Source organism: Salmo trutta, chromosome 35, assembly GCF_901001165.1.
Source record: "Salmo trutta chromosome 35, fSalTru1.1, whole genome shotgun sequence".
Classification (NCBI taxonomy): domain Eukaryota; kingdom Metazoa; phylum Chordata; class Actinopteri; order Salmoniformes; family Salmonidae; genus Salmo; species Salmo trutta.
Window position 1 is genome coordinate 29622937 of NC_042991.1, and position 17513 is coordinate 29640449.

A 17513-nucleotide genomic window follows, 5' to 3' on the forward strand; every position below is an offset into this window, starting at 1 on the left:
GGAAAGTCCTGCTAAATCCTGTGTGGTCAAAGGATGCACATTCATTAGTGCATGGGTCTTGACCCTGGAAAAGATACAGCACTCCACCCATTCTACTAGCCACAACTTTCTGGTTGTAAAAATAATGTTGATGGTGATTATGCAATGGATCATGGCAAAAACGACACACAGAGTCACTTGATATTACATATAATCATATTTATAAGTGCCAGTATTAGTATTTATACATTAACAACAGTGTCATACATATTCATTTTCTGTAACCTAAAAAGCTAATGTCATGTCAATCATTTCAACAAAGTCTTGACTGCTGGTGTCCTAAGCTTTAGGCCTACGTTTATATCACACGTTGGCTACTACATCAGCCAAATGAAATACTAGGCTATTTATCTATCTGTAGTCAGTTTAATCTTTCCTTGCAACAATGGTCTAGTACAGGAACTATTGTAGGCTATTTTCCTCCTGCATTCTAAATTATAACCGTAGCTTTATTCAACAAAATGTTTGAAATATACAAAGGCATACTTTTTTATCTGATACACTCTGTACCAATTGCTAGTCCTAGGTGCAGGGATTTAGAGAAACTAACTATATCCATTGTGTAACTAACTACACTGTACATTAAGAGGTTATAATAAGAAGTGAAAGAAATAAAGAAAGCTTATCAGTGACTATCTTTGTCATGCCCCATTTATTCTGTATCCATATTATAATTGTGACATGTAGCCTATCCGGTTTTTAATTGGACGTGTCAGATTTCAATGCAGCCTTTCTGTATTTGAAAAAACTTAGCGGGAGAAATTAAAATGGAAGACACTCTACTTTAGCATTGAGGTGGCTGGGGCTGAAGAAGGAAAACCACAGAGTGTTGGGAGCACACAGAGAGTAGTTTAATGCAGGACCCATCCTTGCCCTGCGCCAATCCCTGTGAGCCATGGGCCCATATTTATCAAGCATCTCAGATTAGAAGTGCTGATCTAGAAAGGCAAAACTGATCCTAGATCAGCACCCCAATATCAGACGCTTGATGAATACTGTCCCTTATCCACTGGGCCAAAAATGGTTGAATCAACGTTGTTTCCACATAACTTCAACAAAAAATGTCAATGTGATGACGTTGAATCAACGTGGAAACTGATTGGATTAACTAAAAGTCATCAAGGTAAAGGGATTTCAATGTTAACCTAAATTTATTGAGGTTGTTGATTTCACGTTGAATTCACGTTAGTTGACCACTCAAAAACATGTAAATCAAAACTAGATGTTGAAATGATATCTGTGCCTAGCGGGTAGCTACTGCCTATACTTCACAGGTCTGGGATCAGATTCTCTCCAGTAGGAGTAGTGGGCTTCAGTGTGGCGGCCCCGCAATGCAGCAGGCCAAAGTTGCAGTTGATTCTCTTCATGAAACAAGGCTTAGCACACAATATCGGTTATGTCAGTTGGATGGCGAAAAATATACAATGTATAACCCTAACTATTGAGGAAAAACAAATGTCTGTTAACATTTTGAGGAGGATTGGTGATATGATTGAATGTCAGCTTGATATACTGTTTCTACTATTTCTATACAGTTTCTACTGTTTCTAGTGGCTCAGAACAGTGGCACATTATTGGTTATCAAATTCAGTAAAAAAAAAAAAAAATCCCTGAAAGTATCTTTCCTCCGAATGTGTGAAAGAACAGTTCATGCTTATATGCAACTTACTAAGGGGCATTTATATCAAAATGCTGCTTCGTTGAAATCCATTTTCAGACTAACACATCCAAAACTCTGCAAGCACGTAAGGTTTGATATGATTTTCTGTAAACAAAAATACTTACAATGTTATTTTGAGACCTGATAATACATGTTTTGTATGTAACACACCCACCTCTTACACTTTAGTTGGAATTATAATGAGCTAGAACATCTTTCCCAAATGCTCTTCAGTGGACCTATTCTATTCAATTAAATATTAAAATATTTAATACAAATCTATGGACAATGAGGATGTAGTTTGATACACAGAAAAGTGCAACATGAGCTTCCTTGCTGTTCAGATTGAATTAGAGATGTGTAAATAAGTTAGCTTGAACCACTTCAAATATGATTTGATATGATCTCAATTTGTCTCAAATCAATACATTTATGCTGTGGGTAAAAACAACTGAAAAGTTGATAGTACTGGTCATCCTGGGTTGATCTCAGTAGCATAACTTGGCTTCCTCTCCTTCTCTCCGTCTGCACTGATGGTCAAGACATTAGACAGGTGACGCAGGAAGTCCTGGTAGGGATCCACCACTTAAACGAAGGAGAGGAGACGAGGAGAGGAAGCCAGCTAAGAATATTAACATACACCCAAGGTCTAATGTCTGGTTCATGATTTCTCATTTTCCCAACTTTAGCTCTAAGGGTTGTGGATAATGTATTTGCAGTGCAGGGCGGGAGATTTAGGCCTCTGCTTTGTTCATGGAATGGTCTCCGTGAGCCAGGCTCTCCTCGCCCTCTTCCTCTTCAGGAACCTAAGGACAGTCCCATCTCAGTCAGTAACAGATCTTACAGTTTAGCCGCAATTTCATCTACGCCAAATCATATTTGTTATAAGATAGTATTTTTTTATTTACAAATTCAATATTCTTTGCATGTCACCAGGTGGTCACATGACATGTAATACAATACAATATGCCATCTTAGACATATATGGCTAATGCCACATTATGGTATTGGATATCTCAAATGTTATATGAGTGTCACACTAATACATGAAACATCATGTACCGTGTACTGTATAGCTCAGGTGTTTGATTCAACTGTAAGCTAGTGATGTTCAAGGATGGAACAGTACGATGTGTTTTATCTCTCAAGTTCTTACCTCCCAATAGATTGAATCATCAAAGCAGTTCTGATCTGGAGGCTGTCCCCAGAATGGAAGCTTCATTATCAGACCTGTACAAAGAGATAAGTCAATTACAGTATTATTCAATACGTTTCCCCGTCTTCATGGAATAAAGTTCATTGTCATGACCTCAACGATTTGATGATGAGTGTAGAAATATAATATTTATATTACCATACGAAAACCGACAGGAAGTCTGTTCAAATGTGATGTCGATTTTTGAATGACAAAACATTTCACTGTGTTTTCTCCACCCACCTGTCATGGCTCCTCCAACCAAAGCAAACCCAAGGGATGAGGCCAGGGCTGCAGCCTGCATGGCAGCGCTCCTGAGGGAAGACGGGTGGAGAAGAGAAAATGAGAAGGATACAGTACTTAGTTTTTTTTAAGAGACCCTTATTTTGACACTTATTATTGAGGCCAAGGTCACGCCTTCACTGAAAAGTGAATTACTATAGACATTCCAGAACTACACTATCTATACATGGCCACTGGTCAAAGTTTCTGAGTTTCCCATTACTGTTGATTATGAAAATGACTACACATTGTAATTTACCAAAAGTCTTTATAAAAATCATTCCTGTTTCTTAATATGCTTGTATAGATGTACAGTATGAACAGTGTTGTTAGATGAGCCTTACCCATCCTTCTTGCCCAGAGCGACAGCCACAATGCCAGCGATACCCCCAAGGATGCCAGGCATGCCGTGCAGATTGTGGACGCCACAGGTGTCCTGGATGCCCAGGTTGGATGCCAGGATGGGCTGAAATGCAGAGAGAAACAGTGGTCTCATTTACATTATTCCCTACGGCCTACTCATTTCATCAATTTTCTAGCTATCTGATGGTAGGTGTTTGTTTTGACTAAAATGCAAGTTTCTCCCAGCACGCAAAACTGGTTTCACCAACCACAACCAGAACCATTTCTGCTCATTAGGCTGAGGAGTTAGTTAGGATGCTGGTAGAAAGGTATTATTCAAAAGAATGTAGGTGTATTGCCACTCACAAGACACATTACAACCCTAGTTAACAATGGCATTTTCTAGACAGTTTGGTGTCCTGGTCCATCTCAGGATTGTCTTCCTATTGGTTCAGACGTGTGTGACCTTTGTACTCACAGTGAGAAACTTGAAGCCCAGGGTGGAGACGATGCCAGCCACGAATCCGATGATCATGGCACCGAAAGGCCCGATGTCCATGTCAGCGCAGGTTCCCACGGCAACACCTCCGGCCAGAGTGGCATTCTGGATGTGGACCTATGGAAGCATCTATTAGCTATGCTACAGTAGGTGCTGTGTGAGATTCTATTGTCTCTCTCCCAGAGACACACATGCACGCACACACACAACACACACAAACACTCATTAGCCTTGTTTAAATATATACAAGTCAAATAAATTGAGGAGGTAAACAATCTACAGCTTTGCTGTCTTCTGACTCTTTGTGGTTTGAGTGAAGCGTGTGTTATCTCACCATGTCCAGTTTCCCTTTGTGCTCCACCAGGCTGGAGACGGCGTAGGCGGAGAGCACACAGGCAGCCAGCGAGAAGTAGGTGTTGGTGACAGCCATGAGCTGATCAGCACCGGGTTCTGCGATGGCAGAGTTGAAACTGGGCCAGAACATCCAGAGGAACACGGTACCTGGAGAAGATATTCAAGTAGATTTTTATTTGTCTGCTACTTCAATTGATTCTGAAATATATAAAACAAAAAAAACGAATGCATTAAATGTATTAAAACTATGTCAAACAGAAGTTGGCCTGCTTGTCTGAAGCAATTAACTTTTTGTCCACTAGGTGGCGTGTGTGATTATGATATGTGGAGGAGCCTCCATTTGAGCCACACACATACAACACCCCTTCCCTTGTGAGTAAAATATAAATATACCATGCAAACAGACACCAGGGGCTAAATGTATCAAGCATCTCAGCTTAGGAGTGCTGATCTAGGATCAGGTCCCCGTCCATATAATATCATTCATTTTGATCTAAAAGTCAGAACTGATCGTAAAGCAGCACTCATATTCTGAGATGCTTGATACAAAAGGCCAGGCATTCCCTTAGGCACGTATTGCATCATTTCTACTTCTAGTGTTCTAAAGATACACATGGGGACATTTTATCAATATTTAGCTGATCTATCTTTTAATAGTAGTTAGTGACTGACTACAGTAATAAGATCAACTGAATTTTGCATTGACTGTGATGACTGCCATGTGAGTTGCTGCTCCTACCGATCATGGCGAAGAGGTCAGAGTGGTAGACAGAGCCGTCGTTCTCATGACCGTTCCGCAGAGCTGGCCTGTACAGCATGCGGGCCACTGCTAGACCGAAGTATGCCCCGAAGGCATGGATAATCATGGAGGCCCCAACATCATTGGCCTGTGAGTTGGACAAACCACATAAACCACTTCATTATGTTGTAAAACAAAATACAACAATTCAAATAAAAGCCCTCCCAAACAAACTTTCTCCTTAGCCTGCTAGTTATCTCAATCACTTGTCCATCACTCATCCATCCCGCCTCTGCCCATTCCCAAGCAAAACTAGTGCACTGATTGGTTGGGAATAGGAATGGACAGATTTAAGAATAAAATTTGACCCCTTGACCTTAAATTTTTTTTTTTTCCAATTGTAGACTCATCCCTATGAATTAACAGCATGATTATATTTATAAGAGCCCTTTTGGTAGGATGAATCTTGTCTAGTTGTTTTGGGCTACCACTTCTCACCACTAGAGAGCAATCTCGCAGGGGTTAGGGGTCAGGTGGTGAGGTCGTGTGTATAAGGGCCCAGGTAAACGGGTAGTAGTCATGCACAGTAGGGGGTGGCATGCACCTTAAAAGTTTGTTTACGGACCGCCATGATACCAAGGAAGAAGAAGTCGTTATGCATGGATCAACAGGAGATTCACCATTTTCTTTTTACCATTACTCACAAGATTGCACACAATATTGCTCATTGGACTGTATTAACTAATATACTTTTCTTGCATTGTGTTGTCTTTCATGTACACGAGTGCTTAGATGAGTGGATGGGGGTGAAGTTAGTCTGTTGTGACTGACTATTAACATAAGGGTTGGTTCTGAGTTCTGAGATTATGATGAGGTGCACTGACCTTCAGGACTTCGGCCACCAGATGTTCATTGATGCCGAAGATGGTGATCTCAAGGAGGGTCATGATGAGGAGCTGGACTGGGCTGGTTTTTCCCAGGACCGCCCCGAACGAGATCAGAACCGTGGCTGTGCTGAAGTCTGCGTTGATCATCCTTTTGGTGAGGAGTAAGAGGAGGTGGAGGTGGGGAGAGAGAGACAGAGAGAGACAGACAGAGAGAGATGCATTATTAACACTAAAACAGACCACTTCCTCGGTTGTCCTCTATCCTGTGGACATAATGCTGCTACTGCTAGCTACCTTCCTTCTGACCGTACTGTGTTTTATTGTATTTACTTGAAGATGGAGACTTTGATCTTTCCTTCGTCCAGGTGCCAGAGGCCTTGCACGAGGAGACCCCACTGCAGAGCGAAGGCAGCCAGGAGCAGGTTGAGGCCCACGCTGCTGAAGCCATATCTCTTCAGGAAGGTCATCAGGAAGCCGAAGCCAATGAAGATCATCACGTGGACATCCTGGAACACTGTGGACCAATGAGAATGCAGGTCAGAGGTCAGCTCAGGGGAGTTTGACTATTTGATCCTTAACATAACATGGTTTTATTGAAGGTCCATTATGGCCAATCTGGCCCTATTTGATTTATTCATCACATTGAATGAACACTGAATGAAAACAGAGAGGATGAAAACAAGGACACTGAATGAAACTAATAAAGGGTGTCAACAAGACAAAAAAAGTCAAAAATGCAACTGTAAAGACATTCAAATCGGTTGACAGACCAGCAATTGATCAAATACCTAGGGCTTTGCCTTTCAATGCTCGAATGACTCACGGAGCAGCCGCATTGGACTGTGCAGCAATCGTAGTAACCCCTATCCCCACAAGGGGTCATTGTAAATCCGGACTTGTTGAAGGATGGAAGACCAATTCAATTAGTCTGTGAATGGGATACTGAGAACTGAGGCTCCCGATAACCGTGTCGTGTCAGTAACCTCAAGCTGTTCCATTCACTGACTTCACATGATCTTAATCAAGTCTTCGGAACTTATCAGAGGGAAGCAGACACTCCACAGTTAAACACATTCCTCACTATTAGTTTCAGTTACTGGAATTATAAGGACAGGAGTCTTGTGAATGGATCACTGTCTTTGCACTTTATGTACTGTATGTTTAGACTGATTTACGTAAGAGGACAGAGACTTTACTTAGAGGGTGTATGAGGGCTCTAGTTCACTGTGTTTGTGGACAGTAGGATGTGAGCTCCGTCCGACCGTCTGCAGAGACTGACCAGACGTGTATGTGTGTGTGTGCATCTGGTGTGTGTGTGCATCTGGTGTGTGTGTGTGCGCATGCCTGTGTCTGTAGCTTAGAACGGTAAGCTCCACTCTCGCGCAATGCTCACAAAAGGTTCCCTTCCCTGAAATGCCTGGCAACAGGAACTTCCTAGTCCCAAAAGCCATGTGCGATGGATGACGGGTTCTCATCTGGAAAGTACATGAAGGTGTGGCAGAAAGGGAAAACAACAGGCCTCATTTCTCCAGGTCTGGTTAGCATTGTGGTGAGCAGTTAGCATTGTGGTGAGCAGTTAGCATTGTGGTGAGCAGTTAGCATTGTGGTGTCAGGGCAGGACCTAGGCAGACAGTCACTACTCAGAAAGTCCTGGCTGGGGAAAGTGATGGAATATAGGGTGTGGGGTGGGGGGGTTTGGGGGCTTAGTTGCAGCATAGACTAGCTCATACGTCCATTGTCTTCTTTTTGTCTGTGACTATGTATGACTACTATGTACAAGCATTTCGCTACACTCGCAATAACATCTGCTAACCATGTGTATGTGATCAATAAAATGTGATTTGATTTACTGTATGACTCCGTCTACCAGAATGCCATTCTAGAGCTTATATACATCTCTATCTTATAGTGCGGTCTTGAAATACAAGTCCGTGCTATAAATATAACCGATGCTGCATTGTACAGTTGTAGAGGGATTGTTGTAACTGGCAATTCACTTTAGATTTGAGTTTGTTTGGAGGCTCCCTGTTTCTGCCACACCATGATAGAGACATAATAAACAGGAAGGTTAGCTCATCTAAACAGATATTGTCTCTGATTAGAAGTCTGTGAATTCCTCTCTCTCATTATTGTGTTTACATGTGACTGGCTCTTTCTCCCCAGTAGTGCATTATATTGCTATGGATGACATTCGGCACACTACACCATGATTCTAATCAGGTTTAGTATTACTTACGCAATGCCTCCGAGACGTCATAGGATACATTATAACTCTTCTGGCACTGGTCAGAACACCCGCGCCCATCCGGGAACAAACAAATAACTCAAATCTATTCAATCTTTTCCTGATATCGAAGTCTGAACAATGTCAGATATGTAAGATATACAAATAGCCTTGTAAGATATATAAAAGGTAAGATATACAAATAGCTGTGTGTTGACTTGACTTTTGTTACGGAAAAAATCTGCATTTTTGTTGTTTATACATTGCATGCAATGTTTTCTGTTCTTTGGCACTGATTGTGGGTACTGATTATTGGGAATGTGCAAATCAAACATCTCTGGGTGGATGCAAGGGAATGGACCGTATGCTAATAATGCTAATAATACAAACTAGAAAATACGATGTATCGTGTAAAGGTGCTGAGAACTGCCTTACCTGATAACTTCCTGGCATTGCAAGCACAGAGCACCAAACTTTAGAACATAACAGCAAAACAAATCTCAGCTTTAGTCTTGTCTATATTGCATATCTTTCTTTTTTTGGCCCACCGCTGCACACTGTCATCTTAACCAGCACTGTCATCTAAAATCTCGAATGTTTTATTTCTTTGGCTTGGTAAGGTATGCACTATACACCCATTGAGGAAGCCCTTGGACGGTCCTATATCACCTGAATACTTGATCCCTTGGTGACATCATACCAGTTGGCGGTTCTAAGAAAAGGATGTGGTGGGAGCTAGAGAAGTCCATTTGGAACTCAGCCTCGTAGATGGCCTCTTTGCCCAACATGTTAGGTCATCCCCCATATGGTAGTTGTATTGTGCTAGCACTCTAACCAAGATTTCAAGTTTTTTCTGGATTGCTAGTCTGAAGGTGTGTCAGTCTGAAAGGAGATGGTTTCAGGCCAGAAACGTAATTATTTTCGATAATGTTGAATCCTGACATATTTGGAGGTCAGTGCACAACGATCTGCCGAAGAAGCTTGCTCTGAAACGTGTCAGCATCAAACATCATTGAAGGGAATTAAATTGCTGTTCCTCAACCGTCCATCAACATTTCAGTAATCCCTAGTGTGCTCATTCTGTCCCCCAGGCATGATGACCTAATGCCAACGCCATTGCATTCACAAGGGCGGGCGCCCGTGACAGTATGGATCATGCAAATACAGTTGAAGTCGGAAGTTTACATACACTTAGGTTGGAGTCATTAAAACTCGTTTTACAACCACTCCACAAATTTCTTGTTAACAAACTATAGTTTTGGCAAGTCGGTTAGGACATCTACTTTGTGCATGGCACAAGTAATTTTTCCAACAATTGTTTACAGACAGATTATTTCACTTATAACTCACTGTATCACAATTCCATTGGGTCAGAAATGTACATACACTAAGTTGACTGTGCCTTTAAACAGCTTGGAAAATTCCAGAAAACAATGTCATGGCTTTAGAAGCTTCTGATAGTCTAATAGACATCATTTGAGTCAATTGGAGGTGTACCTGTGGATGTATTTCAAAGCTTACCTTCAAACTCAGTGCCTCTTTGCTTGACATCATGGGAAAATCAAAAGAAATCAGCCAAGACCTCAGAAAAAATATTGTAGACCTCCACAAGTCTGGTTCATCCTTGGGAGCAATTTCCAAACACCTGAAGGTACCACGTTCATCTGTACAAACAGTATTACGTAAGTATAAACACCATGGGACCACGCAGCCGTCATACCGCTCAGGATGGAGACGTGTTCTGTCTCCTAGAGATGAACGTACTTTGGTGCGAAAAGTGCAAATCAATCCCAGAACAACAGCAAAGGACCTTGTGAAGATGCTGGAGGAAACAGGAACAAAAGTATCTATATCCACAGTAAAACAAGTCCTATATCGACATAACCTGAAAGGCCGTTCAGCAAGGAAGAAGCCACTGCTCCAAAACCTCCATAAAAAAGCCAGACTACAGTTTGCAACTGCACATGGGGACAAAGATTGTACTTTTTGGAGAAATGTCCTCTGGTCTGATGAAACAAAAACATAACTTTTTGGCCATAATGACCATCGCTATGTTTGGAGGAAAAAGGGAGAGGCTTGCAAGCCGAAGAACACCATCCCAACCGTGAAGCACGGGGGTGGCAGCATCATGTTGTGGGGGTGCTTTGCTGCAGGAGGGACTGGTGCACTTAACAAAATAGATGGCATCACGAGGCAGGAAAATGATCTGGATATATTGAAGCAACATCTCAAGACATCAGTTAGGAAGTTAAAGCTTGGTCACAAATGGGTCTTCCAACTGGACTATGACCCCATGCATACTTCCAAAGTTGTGGCAAAATGGCTTAAGGACAACAAAGTCAAGGTATTGGAGTGGCCATCACAAAGCCCTGACCTCAATCCTATAGAAAATTTGTGGGCAGAACTGAAAAAGTGTGTGCGAGCAAGGAGGCCTTCAAACTTGACTCAGTTACACCAGCTCTGTCAGGAGGAATGGGCCAAAATTCACCCAACTTATTGTAGGAAGTTTGTGGAAGGCGACCCGAAACGTTTGACCCAAGTAAAACTATTTAAAGGCAATGCTACCAAATACTAATTGAGTGTATGTAAACTTCTGACCCACTGGGAATGAGCTGAAATAAATCATTCTCTCTGCTATTATTCTGACATTTCACATTCTTAAAATAAAGTGGTGATCCTAACTGACCCAAGACGGAATTTTTACTAGGATTAAATGTCAGGAATTGAGAAAAACTGAGTTTAAATGTATTTGGATAAGGTCTATGTCAAATTCCGACTTCAACTGTATGGGCAAACCTCCAAGGCACCAGTTTAATTTAGCATCTAACTGAATCTCACTGCAAGTCACTTTTTATGTTGTTAACTTTAATTACAAAATTGAATTCCGTCGGAATAGCGCCTGACTTTGATGATAGGGCTTTACGGCTGTGAAACAGCTCTGTGTTGGATACATTCTTAAGGTTCCACTTCTCTGAGGAAAACAAGTATTTCACAGAGCCACAGAACCCATTGGTTCCCCTCAATTACATTTTTTCAATACTAATTTTGTCCCTTGATGAGAAAGCCCAGAAACAAGAGGTTCCTTTTTTTCTAAATTGCATTTCTCTGCTTATTTCCTCTGCTTTGAACCTGTAATTGTGGAGTTTTGGTATGCACCATATAGACAGACGGACAGGGGGTGTAGAGAAAGGAAGTCATTGCCACCTTTCATACGCATATCTAACTGTATAATCCTTTAAACAATTACTATTTAAGATCTTGAAATAAAAAGGTATTTATTGTGGTTTATGTAGGATGAATTCGGATATTTCATTTAACCTTTTTTTAACTAGGCAAGTCAGTTAAGAACAAATACTTATTTACAATGATGGCCTAGGAACAGTGGGTTAACTGTCTTGTTCAGTGGCAGAACGACAGATTTTTACCTTGGTAGCTCGGGGATTCGATCTAGCAGCCTTTCAGCTACAGTGATACAGTGGGACATCATATAAACAGGGACAGCTTAATCCTGATGCTTTTATTTCTTTGTCTGACAAGAGAAAATCAAAACTATTGTTAGGGCTCTCGAGTGGCGTAGCGGTCTAAGGCACTGCATATCAGTGCTAGAGGCGTCACTACAGACGCTGGTTCGATTCCATGCTGTATCACAACCGACTGTGATTGGGAGTCCCATAGGGCTGGCGTAGGCCATCATTTTAAATAAGAATCTGTTCTCAACTGACTTACCTGGCTAAATAAAATAAAATGAAATGACTAAGCCCTTGCTGAGAAACCACATGATCCACATCACTTCATTGGAGTGACATCATAGATGGGGGCAGAGCAAGCTTCAAACAGGAAGCTCACCCGTGGTAAGATCAGTGACATAGCATTTTTTCTGTTTTGATGTTAAGGTCACAAAAACTTGCACTGTGCTAAATTGTGATGTAAATGTGCATACTATGTACTTGTGCATCAAAATACATTAAAAAGTTACCAATATTATGTTTCTATTTGGTAATTCAGTCAGTTTTTGTTGTTCTGCTTCACCAACCATAGCTAGCTAAAGTAGGAGAGCATGAAGTAACTAAAGTGGGACAGTCAGATAGGCTTTTGGGACAGTCTTGTAAGACAGAGATCCATCCAGTTTACTTTAGGGACCCCCTGTATTTAGGTTAGGCAGGGCTTTGCTTCTTGTAGTACTATATCTTGTTCATTTTTTCTTGTAGTACTGTTATTAGTGTTGTTATTAGTACTGTTATTAGTACTGTTATTAGTACTGTTATTAGTACTGTTACTAGTACTGTTACTAGTACTGTTATTAGTACTGTTATTGTACTGTTATTGTACTGTTATTGTACTGTCATTAGTACTGTTATTAGTGTTGTTATTAGTACTGTTATTAGTAATGTTATTAGTACTGTTATTGTACTGTTATTAGTACTGTTATTAGTACTGTTATTAGTGTTGTTATTAGTACTGTTATTAGTAATGTTATTAGTACTGTTATTGTACTGTTATTAGTACTGTTATTAGTACTGTTATTAGTAATGTTATTAGTGTTATTAGTGTTGTTATTAGTACTGTTATTAGTGTTGTTATTAGTACTGTTATTAGTACTGTTATTAGTACTGTTATTAGTGTTGTTATTAGTACTGTTATTGTACTGTTATTGTACTGTTATTGTACTGTTATTAGTACTGTTATTAGTGTTGTTATTAGTACTGTTATTAGTACTGTTATTAGTAATGTTATTAGTAATGTTATTAGTGTTGTTATTAGTGTTGTTATTAGTACTGTTATTAGTACTGTTATTAGTACTGTTACTAGTACTGTTATTAGTGTTGTTATTAGTACTGTTATTAGTACTGTTATTAGTGTTGTTATTTGTACTGTTATTGTACTGTTATTAGTACTGTTATTAGTGTTGTTATTAGTACTGTTATTAGTACTGTTATTAGTACTGTTGTTAGTTTTGTTATTAGTATTGTTATTGTATTGTTGTTGTATTGTTATTAGTAATGTTATTAGGACTGTTATTTGTGATGTTATTAGTAATGTTATTAGTACTGTTATTAGTATTGTTATTGTACTGTTATTAGTACTGTTATTAGTACTGTTATTTGTGATGTTATTAGTATTGTTCTTAGTACTGTTATTAGTACTGTTATTTGAGTGAATTCAGAAAAAGTGGGGCACTTTTTACATTTCCGTTTTCTGTAATCTCTTCAGAAATCTATCAAACATATTAGATCAACAAATCAAATCAAATTGTATTTGTCACATGGGCCGAAAACAACAGGTGTTGAGCTTACTTACTTTTTAAGTAAGTAACAACATTTTAGCAAAAATAAAATAAAAAATACAATCTAAATAAATAAATGTAACACAATAACGAGGCTATATACAGGGGGTACCGGTACCGAGTCAATGTGCGGGGGTACAGGTTAGTCAAGGTAATTGAGGTAAATGTACATGTAGGTAGGGGTAAAGTGACTATGCATAGATAATAAACAGTGAGTAGTAGCGGCGTAAACACATGATACATTTCTGAAATCCTCAGATGTTTCCCATCACACAAAATCGAATAGTTATTGGGGTACAATTGGGACTATAATAATGGTATCCCAGTGTATTTAACCTGCTGTCTCAGTCTACCAAATGCAAACTGAAAATATGGTTTTGACTCAGTGTACACAAATGGGTGTGTCATGCCTGCTGTGACTATGATTAGGAAACATCTTGAAGTTTTCAGAAATGTGTTGGGCTTCTATGTTGGATAAATGACAAACGAGGTTACAGAAGACAGAACATTCTAAAAGTGTCCCACTTATTTTGAATTGACCCTATATTGTTTCTCTGATCATTTAGAACAACCTATAGTTATAAAAACTATTAGGATGTCTTTGGATATGACTTAACGTAAACAAAGATGGGAAGTTCACCCATTTTTACACGTAGCCTAATTTTCACTCTTTCTGTCCTTGTAGTTGATTCCTCCAAATTGTTTGTTTTTTGTTTTGTTTTGTTACAGAGAAAATTGGTCACATTTTGCTGATTCGTCATTGACTATAATGCAATATGCAAACATGTTAGCAAACACATCAACTCCCATTCTGAATGTCTCTGCACAACATTATTTATGTCCACTGTGCCATAAATCCATGTTTAAATGATTCTGTTTACAACAACAAAAATATGCAAATATGGATTTATGGGACAGTGGAATTTGTTTTTCTAAAATTGAATGCAGAGATCATTCAGAATGGGATTCTAGTGTAATATGAGTTGGTGTTTTCTAACATGCTTTAGACACATTTTCATACTGCAAAATGGTTTTGGGGATCAACTACAATCACAAAAAGAGTGAAGTGTAAGTCTACATGTAAAAATAGGTGAACTTCCCCTTTAACATTTCTAAACACTGAACTAATCTCTTTGGGTCACAGCTGCCCCGCCCATTTATGGCTAAACCTCCGTACTGTAAGTCTTCAAGTATTTATGCTGTATAAAGATTTATGTAAAAAAAAATGGCAGTGTCATAGGTAAAGTAGTAGGGGTGGGTCTTTGTCACTTTTCAACTGGTAAATCACAAGATTTACAATAGTCTCCAAACACAGATTATTGTGCACATGTGCAAACATTTTTACCCGTAACTCAATCAAATTCCCATTAAAATAAATAAAGAATTTATTTCCCTTCAGCGCATATGCAAGTTGATCCAGTTCCATTGTAAGTATGTGGATGGCATTCATCAGACACTCATATCCAGAGCGACTTACAGGAGCAATTAGTGTTAAGTGCTTTGATCAACTTTTCACTTAGTTGGCTCTGGGATTTGAACCAGCAACTTTTCGGTTACTGGCCCAACACTCTTGACTGCTAGGCTACCTGTCACTAGGCTTCCCCTTTGTACAGTCCGTCTGGGGGTAGCCACAGTGAACCTGCCCAGTATGAGAGCGAGGGGTGCCCCTATGACAGCTGGAGCATCTGGCCCGTTCCATACAGAATTATTTTAGGCGTGAGTCTGCTGCAATGGACACATGCACAACCAGGGTTGGGTAGGTTACTTTCAAAATGAAATCCATTACAGTTACTAGTTACCTGTCCAAAATTGTAATCAGTAACGTAACTTTTGAAATGTCCAAACACAGTAACGCAATCTGATTACATTCAGTTACTTTTGGATACATTTCCTCTTAACAGGCATTAGAAGAAGACAAAAAGGATCCATCAAACACATTTGGTGTGTCATAGTGGTCTCTGACTTGTGGTCAGACTCACTCAGGTGGAACAAACTTAAACTTGTGCCTTTTTTCAATTCTGAATTGAACGTCATTGAGAAAACAGAAAGGTGTAATAATGTATTTTTTACCAAACCTCCTTTCTGAATTTAAAAGTGATCCAAAAAGTAATCATCTAGTTTTTCAAAAGTATCTGTAATCTGATTACAATACTTTTGTTGTTAACGTAACTGACTACATTTTTTTCTGTAATTGGATTACATGTAATCAGTTACTCCCAACCCTGTGCACAACAAGCTCACACTATGCTAACCCTCTGATTGATCACAGGAACTACTGCACAATTATAAAGAGAAGAGGGGTCAAATCATTGAGACTCAATTGCATTATTAACTTCATAGCCTGTCATCCATAGCAACCATGGCTGCTATCAATAAGCCAAATACAAACAGATCCATGATTCTTCACCCGGGCTCCCACAGCCAGACTGACACACTGACAGACTATGTGTAACACCACACTGAGGTAGCCTGCTCTGAGATCTGTTTCTGCCTTGCCAACTGCTATGGTCATTGTCATACCAAGACAACACAAACTGATCTGGGAACAGGCTAACATTGAGAAGCCTTCAGGTGTCACTTACTGGGGTAGAGGGTCAGAGGATTCTGTTCCGTCTTCTCCTCATGGTGTGTGGCATTGTTGTGGGCTCCGTGCCCCCCGTGTTTCCCATCATCGTAGACCACAAACACAGCAAACAGGATGATGGTGATAATCTCCAGAGTCAGAGCCAGGATGGGAAACTTCAGCCTCATGTTGGTGGAGTAAGCAGGCATGCTAGCATGAACTAATTCTGTGTGTGTGTCTCTCTCCTCTTTCTCTCTCTCTCTCTCTCTCTTTCTCTCTCTCTCTCTGTCTGTCTGTCCCTATCTCTGTCTGTCCCTATCTCTGGCACACTCTCACTCCCTCTCTCCCTATCTATCCTTTGGGGCTTGTGGTGGTAGTGTGACGGGGGAAGAGCAATTGGTGTCTGGTTTTAAATTGGTGGAGGTTTCGTGGGGGCCAATGGCAGGGCATAACAGGCAGGCCCGGGTGGTTACTCCCACTTCTGCACTTTGCTTATGGGGATTGGTTCCCTCCCTGTTGGGTGTTTAGTATTTTTAAAAGAGGGGGCAAAAACACGACTTTGGCAAAACACACAGTAATGACAACCGGCCAGTGACAGAGCCATGATATTAATGGCTAATGAGCTTTTTCAAACTCATTTGCAATTGTAATGTCAAATTAAGTTGAGGCATAATCCTGTAAAAATGAAGATTAAAAAGCAGTCTCATGTGCTGTGCAAATATACACTTTAAAATCGTTAAGAGTCTATTGACACACCTGTGCGTCAATCTAATTAACATGATAAAAAATCCCCATCAAAATCCATCAGTTTAAGATAGAGATATCCGCAGATGTCGGCCTTCTGCATCTGCGGTGGAACGTGGTAGAGCTACAGCGCTGGTTGTCAGACCAGGTTAAAAGGCCCCACCAGAGAGAGTTGCTGATACTATTTCAATGTAATTCTGTCCTACTGCAGAAATGCTTGTTTAGTTCCACCCTCCGAACACTGACATATGGCTCTTTATAAATATTGACAATCATCTCCACCTTCTTTTGTGTGCATAGAGCAAATGGTCTCTAGCACAGCCCACACTCCGCGATTTGTAAACAAACCAAAAGCCAAGGTCAGGGTAGCTTCGCTAATAGCTAAGGAGCACAGCACAGCTAACGTAGCTATAACGAGGCGAAGGACCATCTACTCTCCTCCCTCTTCTGCGACAGAATTGAAAGATCAAGTTTCAAGTTTTATTTGTCAAATGTACAGGATACACATGGTATACACCATCCAACAAAATGCTTAAGGATGAATACAGAGTTTAGTGGTAATTCTGAAGTTTTACTGGTGAAGCTAGAGGGTAGCTAACCTACTCCAATAATGCTAGCTACAACTAGCTAGCTACTGGTAACTATTATCAACTGTGGATAATTGGTTCCAAAAGTTGTTTCAAGCATAACAGTACCTATAA

The 17513-nt window shown here is 40.1% G+C and overlaps 1 protein-coding gene across 1 annotated transcript; it reads right to left on the reverse strand.

Annotated features, from left to right (window-relative positions):
* Positions 1 to 177: 177 nt before the first annotated feature.
* Positions 178 to 16459, reverse strand: rhag (Rh associated glycoprotein). The gene is made up of 10 exons (XM_029734134.1): positions 16088 to 16459; positions 6328 to 6511; positions 5995 to 6145; positions 5111 to 5258; positions 4352 to 4518; positions 3997 to 4134; positions 3521 to 3642; positions 3138 to 3208; positions 2856 to 2929; positions 178 to 2505 (listed from the first exon to the last, which is right to left on the reverse strand). Exons 1-10 carry the CDS (start codon positions 16275 to 16277, stop codon positions 2434 to 2436), a joined length of 1317 nt encoding a protein of 438 aa, XP_029589994.1. The 5' UTR covers positions 16278 to 16459; the 3' UTR covers positions 178 to 2433.
* Between the last annotated feature and the right edge of the window lie 1054 nt (positions 16460 to 17513).

Bases quoted from the DNA above. Each gene is read 5' to 3' on its own strand.
- rhag (XM_029734134.1), bottom strand. From the start codon at position 16,277: ATGCCTGCTTACTCCACCAACATGAGGCTGAAGTTTCCCATCCTGGCT. The intron at 5,259-5,994 runs GTCAGTGCACCT...TCCAACTCACAG, and splicing joins TGGTGGCCGAAGTCCTGAAG to GCCAATGATGTTGGGGCCTC. The intron at 3,643-3,996 runs GTGAGTACAAAG...TCTGCATTTCAG, and splicing joins TGGGCTTCAAGTTTCTCACT to CCCATCCTGGCATCCAACCT.